At 36.0% G+C, this 12,466-nt stretch overlaps 1 protein-coding gene across 4 annotated transcripts in view; it reads left to right on the top strand.

The window, feature by feature from the left end:
- LOC306885268 (triple functional domain protein-like) overlaps positions 1 to 12,466 on the top strand; it is a 110,895-nt gene that overhangs the window by 51,278 nt on the left and 47,151 nt on the right. For all 4 annotated transcript variants that reach the window (XM_079441681.1, XM_079441679.1, XM_079441680.1 and 1 more), the window contains exons 4-5: positions 5,865 to 5,979; positions 8,613 to 8,805. In XM_079441681.1, coding sequence (XP_079297807.1) covers positions 5,865 to 5,979; positions 8,613 to 8,805 — 308 coding nt within the window. The remainder of the gene's footprint in view (positions 1 to 5,864; positions 5,980 to 8,612; positions 8,806 to 12,466) is intronic.

The raw sequence follows: 12,466 nt of genomic DNA, 5'->3' as shown, positions 1-12,466 counted from the left end.
TGTTTAACTCTAGGGGAGTTGTAAAATGAGCCTATTTCCCAAAAAGTGGAGTGATCCTTTAAATTGAAATACTTATTTTATTTCAGTTAGTTGCCAAAGCAACATTTCTAATTTTTAAGTTTTTAGTTGTTGTCAAAAAATATTTAACTTTTTTTTAAGGTATATGTCAATTATAACAACCCGTGTTTTTGACCCAAAATAACTTTTACTGAATATTACTGTAACTTCCCAAAATATTTTTAGTCTGTATGTCATTGTGGCCTGACAGAGGCCATAATTTGAAATGGACTGTAAAAAGCTTTCCTTCTCACTAGCTCTCTGAGCTTCTGTTTGGCTCTTTTAGTCGTATGGCTAACAGACCAGCACTAAAATGACTCCGAAACAAAGGCTGTGTCTCCATAGGGATGAGTAACCGTCACACACATGTCCCATGATACAACAACAAGCACAATCAACAGGCAAGAGAGTGCTTAAAAAAAAAAAAAAAAAAGAACCGATCAGAGGAACTGAACCTGCAGAGCCCCAAGTGTGAACACCCAGCGATTTCTGCATAAGCGTGCAGTTATGTGCTTTTTATTTATTTATATTCCTTAACGTCAGAGGATAAGATGGATTATCCTATTACAAACACACTCCATTACTGAGATTCAGCACATTCGCTGGAGAAAATCCTCATGGATATCCCAGTCGCTCAGTGAGTTTATTGTGCTGGAGTTGAGGCCTTTTGGCTTAGTAACACAACCTGTATGAACTGGAGTTGTGAGAACTGGGCTTTGTTTATGACTATGACCTGGGTGATTCAAGAAGTTGTTAATTGTGATCTATTTGTGCAGGTCTACATTATCTTTACTGTTGGTCCACAGTTTTTGTATTTTTAACAGCATAGTTCACCTAAAAATGTTGTCATCATTTACTCACCCTCATGTCGTTCCAAACCTGTATGAGTTTCTTTCTTATGTTGAATGTAAAAGAAGATATTTTGAAGAATGCTGGTAATCAGACAGTTGATGGTCCCCATTGACTTCCATAGTAGGGAAAGAAATACTATGGAAGTCAATGGAGACAAACAACTGTTTGGTTTTTCAAATTTCTTCTTTTGTGTTCAACATATAGACACTTACACAGGTTTGGAATGACATAAGGGTGAGTAAATGATGACACATTTTTGGGTGAACTATTTCTTTAAGTTGTGGGAGCTACGACCCAACGGTTCAACAGTAAAGATACTGTAAACCTCCACAAATACATCAGAATACAGTAGGGCTGCAACTAACGATTATTTTGATAATCGATTAGTTGGCCGATTATTCTTTCGATTAATCGGATTAAAAATATTGACCAAAAAAACCACTATTCCACATTCTGCCCAATGTCCTTCAAACAAACGTGACAACTGAATGCTATGAAAACATACAGTGCTTAATTTATTAGACCACTTATCATAATAAAGAGAAAACATATTTTAGAAATTTGTCAAAAATTTGTTTAAATTTAAAAATGTTATTGTCATTTATTAGACATAATAATAAAAAATGGCCTCATAACAGCTTGCATTCTTGCTGGTATTGTTTATGTACTTTTTGACTGCAATTGGGTATCGCAAAAAAAAAATACTCAAATAAAAAATACAAGAAAAAATAAGTGCTCTGGTTTTCTTTCATAGATAACAGCAATAATGATATTATAGCATTAAAAATAGCCTACTACTGTTACTAAAGAGCTTACACATATTGGAGTACTAACCAGTACAGAAAGCCGAAAAATGATTTTGGTTATCACCAATACTGTTACTTTAGAGCAGCAGTGGCACAAACCTTACATAAACACATTGTTAAAAAACTTACATAAATTTGTTAAGCATTGTAAAAATTGAATATAGTTTAAACCTCTATTAAAAATTAAAATAATAAAGATAATAATAAAGACGAATAAAAACACAAACTCAGTGTTAACCAACAGGTAAGAGTAATGTTCTGCAGGAACTACTTTGATCACAGTCACCTCGTCATTTCTTTATCCTGTAAAAGGCCGTTATGGAGCGTCTCATGTTTATATTCAGACAGACAATTACACGCTGTTATCCCTTTAAAGTTCCTACTCTCATAAAATATTTTAATTTATTTTAAACCTTAAATTAACTTTCAACAACAGATAATTCAGCACAATGGATATGTTTGCGCTGAAAAGCCTATTAATTGTCTCCCTCTCTACTGTGTTCTGTCCGTCTGACGCGCGTGCGCGCGCCCGCCGCGCCGGCGCTCATTCGGTATTTTAAACTTAACACAGACTGTCAGCACGGACCTGCATGACGCGTGAATTTGTGGCATTTATAGATAAGGATATGACCGTAAACTGAAAGTTTTTGCGCTGAGGACGCACACGCATCTGTCAAAGCGCCTGACAGGGCAAGCCATTACTCTTATGCATTAACTTAAAGCTTAAAATAAAGAATTATCATGTTTTGGGCAGCTTGGATCACGTGCTTCTCCGGCAGAATCTCATTCTGTTTCCTCCACTATTTTTAGATGCATTTTGTCCATAGAAATGCATTATTCAGTGCCGTAATTTGACTAACCAGCTGAAGTTGGACGTGCACTGTGGGCAGACCCGATTAATCGATAATGAGAATCGTTGTCGATGATTTTCATAATCGATAATAATCGATTTTATCGATTAGTTGTTGCAGCCCTAGAATACAGTTTTATCCACTACTTATACCAATAGCAATTCCTTGAATCACCCAGAGCTTTGTCATACGCCAAACCCAAGTTCATTATTTTTTATTATTCAGAATGATATTTCTTTTATTGCACACAACGTTCATAGTCCTCACATTGCTCATTTAAAATCTAAATGAAATTGTCTTAAAATTTGTTGGCTTTGTTAAAGCTTCAAAAAAATAAATAAAATAAATAATTCACCCTCATGTCTGTCCAAACCTGTATGACTTTTTTTCTTCGGTGGAACATAAAACAATCATTTATTTTTTGTCGAACGAAAGTCAATGGGATCGAAAGTCCATTGTCGTTTTGGACCTCATTGACTTTCATTATATGGTCAAAAAATATAAAAAAAAAAATCTTCTCTTGTTTTTCACAGAAGAAAAAAATACAGAAAAAAAAATTCTAATATTTATTAGAAAAACAAATCTAGGTCAACTAGTCAGCCTCACTAGTCAACTAGTTGGTTGTTGGGTGACTACTTGACCTTCCTGACCCACTGATCTTGACTCGTTTGGATAAAACTAAATTGTACATAAATGTACAGATTTCTGAACTTCAATTTAGATTTATTCAGTCCATTTTCCTTAGCACACTTATAAACTGAACATTTTTCCCAGACACTAAAAAGTTCTTTCAGAGAACCACTTGAAAAGTGAACCGCAGCTGAGTCATTCAGAGAGATTTAAACTTATGATATCAAATCATGTAAAAAGGTCTAGTCTTGAATTATCTCACAGTTACTCAGAAAAACGCTCTACGCTGTCATTCAGTATTCTCTGAAGACACTGCACTGAAAAACATTGACTTGATTTAACGGTAATGAGATTATTTTGATAATGACTGACTGTCTGATACTGTCAACAACAGGTTTCAGTCAGACTCTCAAGTCCAGCAATGTGCTGCTTTTTACAGCTCCAGTGTTTTCCCAACCATGGTTTTAGACCAGGGATGGAAATTAACTTTTTTGTCCACCGGCCACTGTGGCTGGTGGATTTCAAAATCTACCAGCCACTCAATGTTTTTACCAGCCACTTTCTTGTTTTTAACCGACAATGTGTAACTGCATGTGAAAATTAATACTACAAGATCTACAATACTTAAGCAGTTTATTTAATCTCAAGTCTCAATGAAATACTGACATTTTCTCTTTCTCTCTTATACACACACAAACCATGAACTGATATACATTTCATTAAATGAGTAGGGCAGATTAAACAAAAAACTAACATTCCTCCACCCATCCTCCCCACTCCCAGTCCAATTTACGCCTGCTCGGATGATTCGTGGTCTTTTATGGCTTCCAGTTTTAGGTTTTTAGTCCCAACAATGAAACTATTAGTTTTGGCATCTTCTGAAGCGTGTTGACGACATACCGAGCAGAACATTGTCAGACTTAAACTAACCAATCACGGGACTCCCCATTGTCTGCTTTTCTCCATTGTTCTTTAAAAAAACGTTTTTTGACCTTCGCCTCTTTGTCCACTGGCTCCTCCTGAGATGTTTTCTCTTAGGGCTGCAACAAACGATTATTTTGATAATCAAATAATCTAACAATTATTAGAACGATTAATTGACTAATCATCGATTATTCCACTGATTGACCAGTAGACTTTGATAATTCAGCTTTTGTGATTAGTTAAAATATTAAGTTATACATATTCTAACATAAAGGTCACTTCAGCTTTAGAAAAGTATATTATGTAATTACAATTATTAAACAATTAATTGGCAACACTTTACAATAAGGTTCATCATTTAACATTAGTTAACATGGACTAAGAATGAACAATACTTCTACAGCATTTGTTAATCTAAAAGTTAGTTAATTTCAGCATTTACTAATGCTGTTTTTTAAGTTTTTATTAACAAAGATTAATAGTTAAATGTAATAAATGCATTGTTCATTGATGTTAATTAATACATTAACTAATGTTAATAAATTATACCTTATTGTAAAGTGTCACCAATTCATTATACAAATAGATGTATTTGGCACACAAATGAAATGACAGACAGAGACACTCTCTCACCATATAATTAGCGACATGAAAAAGAAACTGAATGACACATTCTGCCTAACTTCTCCTTTTGTAAGTCATATAGATAAGAAACATAATAAAGGTAAGTGATATGATGCTTTGGATAAACTATTTTATTCAGAACATAATATTTTAAAATACCTTAGAGGGTTATGAATAATCAAAACAGTCCTTAGCTAGATCAAGCTTTGGTCTCTGTAAACCAAACTGTCACTATAATGAAACAATTTTTTTTCCCACTAATAAAAATATTTAATAATTAGCTAGCTCCACACTGGAGAGCTGCTTTAGTCCGGACATTACTGGAGTAACGTTACATTACTGAAAAGCAGAGCTCATTCAAACATCCACATCGTTGTAATCAGATGCATTTTTAAATGCTGTTTTCACACTGCTGTCAGTTTTTATTGTGTTTATTTAGTTACTGAGACGAAAGCGCGCTATATATTAACATGTTCATCCAATCGCCGCTCAAGTTCAGATGCATTTTCTCTGAAGCGCTGTATGTCTTCTTCTCTTGAATGCATCCAGGCGGGCTGAACTACAGTCTTGCGCTACGGTGCTACAGTGCCACACTGGTGAAACCGCAGTATTGCAGGCTCTTAACATTAGGTGCCTCCTCTAAAAGTGTCCGCCGTCCGGGTGAAACAGTATTCTATTTTTATTTACCCGCCACAGTGGCCGGTAGGTGAAGCGAGTTTACCCGCCACAACACAAAATCACCCGCATTTGGCTGGTGGCGGGTACTAATTTCCATCCCTGTTTTAGACTATAGGCTTTAGTCAGAGTAGAAGTAATTTGGCATGAAAACAAGACTGTGTACAACATATTGAATGGACTGTACTTCCTGCCCTTTTAGATTAGTTTGTGCCATATGCTGTTTTGTATGCCATCTACTCTTGAGTATAGCCTGATAAAGACATTAAATACCAAATTACCCAAGTGACAGGTAAATGTGCACCAAAATACAGAGTATTTGATGGGGGGATTATGGGATATTAGAGGCATTTTCAATAAGTAAAGCCTATTTCAGTTTTTATTAGCTGATTTCTTTCCCTTTCTGTTGACCCTCTTTATCACTCCTGCATTGTTATTTCTCCAGGGGGCAGGGACAAGCGCGGCGGTCCAGTTTTAACATTCCCATCACGAACCAACCATGACCGAATACGACACGAGGATCTCCGCAGACTCATCGCCTACCTCGCCGGCATCCCTAGGTATTGACACACTCACTTGCTTCTCAGCTAGAACGATCTCTGCCCACCAGGAGCGTATGAACTCCTTCAGTATGTTTTAAAAAACATCCCAGGATGCACCTGCTGGGCATTGTTGACTGCTTTTCATTGTTGAATCTGTTCAGACTCATTCCTTTAAAAAGAACAAAAGCAACTAGATTGGATCTGGCAAATTGTGCAGTGGATGAGCCAACTGTCCTGCTGCTTACCACCGTGTTGTTTTCTTTTCCTCATAGTTGGGCGCGTTGATCTGTAATTGACCTGTAAACTAGGGATGCTGTCTCTCTTCATATGTGATCTTTTGTTGTGCTTATAAAAATTGAATGAGGCAGGCCAAATCTGCACTTCAGCTCAATTCCTCTAAACAGCTCTGCCGAGCAGTCGTGCTCTATAAACGGAGCCTTTAGCGTCCATTAGTCGGAGCATGAGGGTGGTAACTCTGGTACAGTGCAGCTACAGAGAGCAGAGCACACTGTGACCTTCATGGGGGTTTCTTTAAGTGCTGGCACTTTTATCCATTGGGTTGATTTTTATTATAACACATTTCATACATGAGCATCACATTAAAACATTTTATCATCCCTTCATTTATTTTTGAAGGGATGATAAAATGCCTTGTATCTTATAAATTTTATTGTTTTTATGCAGTCTTTATGCAGAGTCAGATTTGAAATCATAAAATATACAAATCATACTAAAATTTTTAAAACTGCGATATCCTCAACAAGGTAACATAAAGATTTAAATATTTGTTGTGTGAGAAATTGTATCAATTTGTGATCATTTCCTCCACTATTAACACGTATACCTAACAAATATGTTAAAGATAGTGAATTATTAGTGTAATTATTATTAGAATAATTAGTGAAGTATTAAATACTAGTGTAGTGTGTTACCAAGCAGACATCAGTGTCAGTGGATCAGTGTTATTTAATTATTATTTATACACTATTGTAGTGTTTAGTAATGTATGAAGTTAGCTTTTATTTTTAGTATTCATTTAATAATTTTATGTTGTTTTGTCATTGTTATTAGTTTTAGTTTTCATATTTAGTTTGATTTTGAGTTTAGTTTTAGTAATTTGAGTGCTTTTGACTTATTTTATTTCAGTTAGTTGCCAATGCATAATTTCTAAGTTTTAAATGATACGTTATTTCAGTTAACAAAAAATATTTTAATAATTTTAGTCACTATCCACTTCAGTGTTGTCATAGTTATGCTTGAGAAGAAATATGAGGCATGTGATGTGTGCAGAAAATCAAGCTTTTGCATTTTCCTGTCATTTAGAAATTAAGCTGCAATTTTTTCAAATTATGCAAAGAGTTGTGAAAATATGATTTGTGTAGGATGCATAACATGCTAGATACATGGCAAGATATAGGAATCTGCTATTTTGTTCCAAAAATGTTCAAAATGTAATTTCCAACACAAAATGAATGGTGAAATGAATGTGATGAAAGTGAGTTTTTCATAAAATAAAAATTACACAATCATGTGATATTAGTAGGCAGATAATAAAGTTGAGGAAGCACTTCTGTTTTCCCCTTTTCTCTTCTCAGAATGGATTTTATATCTTAGAGCAGCATGAATGGATGGTTTATCATCATATTTGACATATTTAATAAAACATATTCCTCAGCCGGTAATACTGCAATGAATTTAGTCGCTCTATACTTTTAACAGGAGGGAGGGGAATAGAAAGCGAGAGATTTAGATATAAGAGAAATGCAAGAGGGGGCGCGATGGGAAGAGTGGTTGGTGGGAAAGGCAGCGTGGGCATGATCAAGAACCTGCTGCAGTTCAGCCACTGCCAACAGCTCTTCCTCATCATCATCATCATCATCATCCTCACTCACAAACTCTGTCCCCTGCACCCACACAGTCACACCAGAGAAAGAGAGAGAGTGATCTACTGTTACAAAGAAAATCCCCTAGAGACAAAAAAGAGAAACACACAGAAAGATGGGAAGAGATGTATCATGATAAAGAGAGAGAGCAGGAGCAGTCATCTTTAGAGATGGAGAGCAGGCGAGTATGCAGGAAAAAAATGGGAGGGCGAGTGAACCAGTGAGCAAGAGAGGGAGGGAGAAAGAGAGAGAGAGAGAGAGAGGAAAACGGTGTCGCAGTCGCACAAGACTGTGTGTTCGTCTACAGCTCGTCATTACCGACAGCTCCTCAGTTAGACACTTTCTGAGGTGAAATCGGACAGGCAGATGTTTGACTGACAGCTGTGTGAGATGCGCTCTGGATTTCAGAGTAAAGGACTGATGCGGTCAGCAGCGCAGCTTGTGTCACAGAGCTTTTAAGACAGGGCCTTCAGCTCTCTGAAAGCAGGTTTTGTGCACATTTAATAGATATATTGCAGCTGTGCTTAATGGGTAAGTTCTGCCATGCATCCCTCCCTCTGCTCTCAGTTGTACATGCATTGTTTTTTTTATTTTTTTTTTGATAAGGGAAATAATTTTTTCCCTTTATTTTTAGTTCCTCCAGTTGCATTCATGCAGCGGTTGCTTTCGTTTCTTAGCTAGGAGAATGCACCATAGATTATGTAATGCAAAGAGGATTAAAGCTCATATTTTGTTCTCTCTCTTCTTTTTTTTCCCCCTGTAATCCAGCGAGGACGTGTGCAAACATGGCTTCACGGTCATCGTGGACATGCGTGGCTCCAAATGGGATTCCATCAAGCCTCTGCTGAAGATCCTGCAGGAATCGTTTCCCTGCTGCATCCACGTCGCCCTCATCATCAAACCAGACAACTTCTGGCAAAAACAGAGGACCAACTTCGGCAGCTCCAAGTTTGAGTTTGAGGTACGGTCACCTTTCAATCTCTTACTTGTAGGGTTGTGTTTCTGGAGGTAGACATGTTGACGTCGTTAGAGCTTTATTGTCCATCACTGCATATTAACTTTTTTTTTTTTAATGTTTTTATTGTTGCATGCTATAATTAGATTGTTCTGTTTACCACATTGATGTATAATTAGCAGTGTTAAAATCAGTGCTTTTGGTTGTCTTCACAAAATTAATTTTGAAAAAATTAAAGGTATTTCAGTGTTTGTAGATTCAGTTTTTCAATCCTTTGAAATATCAGGTGAAATGGCTTCTCTGCTGAATTTTTTCATCTTATTAATTAATAATCTGCGGGTTTGCCTGTGACATCTGCTGGTGTGAGCGTGTGAAGGCATCTCTGGTTGTGTGGGAGTGTGTGGGTGTTGATGTTCTGTCTCTGTGTGTGTGTGTGTGGGTTGACTAGATGAATGTAAATGTGAATGCAGCAGAAATGCTTTTTCGGCATATTTTCTGCATTTGTTATATATTGAGCTGTCTCGATTGCAAGGTGTTGGTGCAACTTTTTTTCGTTCACAGAGCAGTCAGAGTGGAAAGCTTTTTTTTTTATCATGCTTGCTTTTATTTGAGTGCAGCAGTGTTTGTTTTTATTGGAGGAGAGGCTTTTGTGTGTGCATGCATTCAGTTTGACAGTGAAAGAGCACGAGTGGAAAAAAATGATTGCTCATGTCACAGCTGCAGAAATTTCCAGTGCAAGAGAATAATGTTTTAGATCAAATGATAATTAGTTTCTCAAGCCACCATGAATAAAACATGATTATGCAAATATGATATAGACCAATCGGGATCTGGTATGTTACAGTGACATCATCACTAACAGTTACTCGTCATGTCGGAATTACCGTAATAAAAAAAAAAAAAAAAAACCTCTGAGATTCTGCTCTGAGCTTCACGTCACGTCCTTGGACTTGTTTCTATGGCAACGTTCATAACACCACAAAGATCAATGTGCGGCTGTGATGTGAATGACAGTAAATTCTTCACTACATCAGTTCTGCTAAATTTCCCATGTGAAATATTGAAGAAAAAATTAAGGGCACCAGGTAATAGTGTTTGTAGCAGTACTGTATATAAAACAGAAAAATGAAGAGGTAGCCAAAGAACTACCTTTAACTAATGAAGCTGCTGCCATTTAGGACTCCACAACAGTCAAATAGGAGAAGTCTGAGCTTTCCAGTACAAGGAATTAGATTTTTTTTTGACATAATATGAATTTAAAAAGTCTTATTCACATTGACAGTGATTTATTCCAGTTTCTGTTGCTATATGGCCTATTTGGATTAATGGGCTGCACATATATGGTCATAAATGGGATCTATTGCTGGTAAATCTAAGATGTCAACATTTTGGACAATAATTCCATTTTATTTCTGCTAAATACTGAATGTTCTGTTTGCATGTTAACTGCATCATATAATGAACAAGCTACTCTATCTTTACTCCCATTGGTAGTTGCTGCATCACTTTACTGCTCATTTGCATAAAGGTAAACTTTTCTCAGCTTTGTCGAGTTGTTGACCAAGTGATGCACCAGCATCAATAGCGATTGTTGTCCATAAAAACCATTAACTCTCATTGAAAATGAGTCATTCCCAGGTACTTTATCACTGTCTGTGTGAACTCCTCATAAAATCAGTGGAAATTTTCAGACTTAAATCTAAAATGCCTTAAATAATGAAAGTTTAGTGCAGTGTTGTTGTAATTAACTAAAGCTAAAACTATTAAAATTTAGCTAAATGTATAAATAATCATGTTGCTTTGGCAACTAACTGAAATAAAATAATCTTAAGATTAATTGACCAGACCACATAATTTAACAACATAGAAATGAAGACTTAAAATATAAAAAAAGCTTAATTTATTATTAAAATATTAATAATACTGTAGTATAAATGTAATAAATTTATATAATTTAATCATTAATATAATAAATAATAGAATTATATTAGAAAGGCTCGAAGGAAGTGAGATTTACTTTGGCCAATCACAGGTAAGCATGCTGGGGTCAGTCGCATATATTCCTCAATTTGCCCTATTTGCCCGATTTTCTTCCCTCACAATACTGTGATATTGTGCATGAATTGCAGTGGGAGGATCAGAAGCACTCCCTACCATCTGGTGGTCCATGTAAGTCCAAACAAGTGTTGAGCACAACACATGATGAAATGTTTCTGGTGGGCAGGGTCAAGGAATTTGTCATAAGAACGGCTGCAAGCTCTCATCTCGCCCACTGCTCATGACATGCCACATTTCTCATAATTACCGAACAACAAAATATGAGCAGAAGGTAAAAAAAAAAGCAAATGCAGTCCATAACTCACATTATTCTCATTGCAGTTAATGGACTAATGGGCAGCGTGCTCATGTTGATGTGTGTCTGTGAAAGGCTTCAGATTGCCTGCATGACAGCAGGACTTGAATTGATGAATAGGTTTAGACCGTATTTACCTTGAATTCACAAAAGAGGCGCACACCTCCGCACTCTCCTCTTTTATGGCTTTGATGAATCCCACTCGTGCACATTTGTTTTCTTTTTTCTGTCCTCCCATCTATTCATTTGTAGAAAGAATAACACACTATTTTTTTAGTTCTCTTGGAGCAGACAAGCAAAATGTGATCAAGAAATGAATGGAAGAGTGGAACTTTTTTGACTCCGTCTTTATTTTGAAACACACTTGTGCACATATCAGTATTGTTAGCTAAATCTAAAACCTAATCTAATCTGAAACTATTGCTGAAATAAACATTTTAAATTTAAGTACTAATATTACTAAAAGAAAAAACTAATAAAATGACAAAAGCCCTTGAAAAATTACTAAAGCTTAAACTAAAATTAAAACCGCAAAAGCTAATTCAAAATATTAATAAATAATAGCTATACAGGATACGAAAATAACATTCACTCACTTTCTCAAGCCTATGCCTGTGCCTGAATGTAGTAATGAAACTGTCATTTATAGACTTGAGGCGCTTGATAAACTGCTGTTTTAAAAGAAACAAAGGCACTAAAATGTGTAATAATTGTTTAAATATGTAAAAATGTATACAGGGCAGTCATATTTTATAAAATAGTCTTCATTAATCAATGCAAAGACTTAAACATTTTACAAACAGGCATACAATATCATACAGATATACTGTTGTATTGTTCTATAGTATTCACTTATAGAACCATTTTATCCAGTTGACTTGCAATAAAAACATTGGCAGCCAATCAGAATCCACTCGACTTGAGCAATTAATGAGGCAGATGACGTAACTGCAGCGTGTGCTTATAATAAACATAACATTATTGTGCATCATGTGGGCCAACGTGGAATCTCATTGTTTGAAAACAACATTGATATTAAACATCAGATGTGTTCTGATTGGATATGGTTGTTAAGCCACAGTTTCACTTTCAGCATGAATTTGTCGCTAGACACTTGACGTGTGCTTGGAGCATAGCGAAAGCCAAAGTTGATTATTTTAACCATTTTACAAATTTGGTATGCATGCATATACATTTGTATAAAGATTACCTGAGGCTCCTGCTTCAGGTTGTTCAGAGCTGGTTTGTGTTACTGCAGTGCTGGTGGTGATGATATCGCCCTTTCTGATGCCCTCAGGCTTCATGCTGGGAGTC

The sequence above is a fragment of the Barbus barbus genome (assembly GCF_936440315.1).
Source record: "Barbus barbus genome assembly, chromosome: 19".
Taxonomy (NCBI): domain Eukaryota; kingdom Metazoa; phylum Chordata; class Actinopteri; order Cypriniformes; family Cyprinidae; genus Barbus; species Barbus barbus.
The sequence above is the reverse complement of the archived record's forward strand: the minus strand, read 5'-3'. Positions and strand labels throughout refer to the sequence as shown.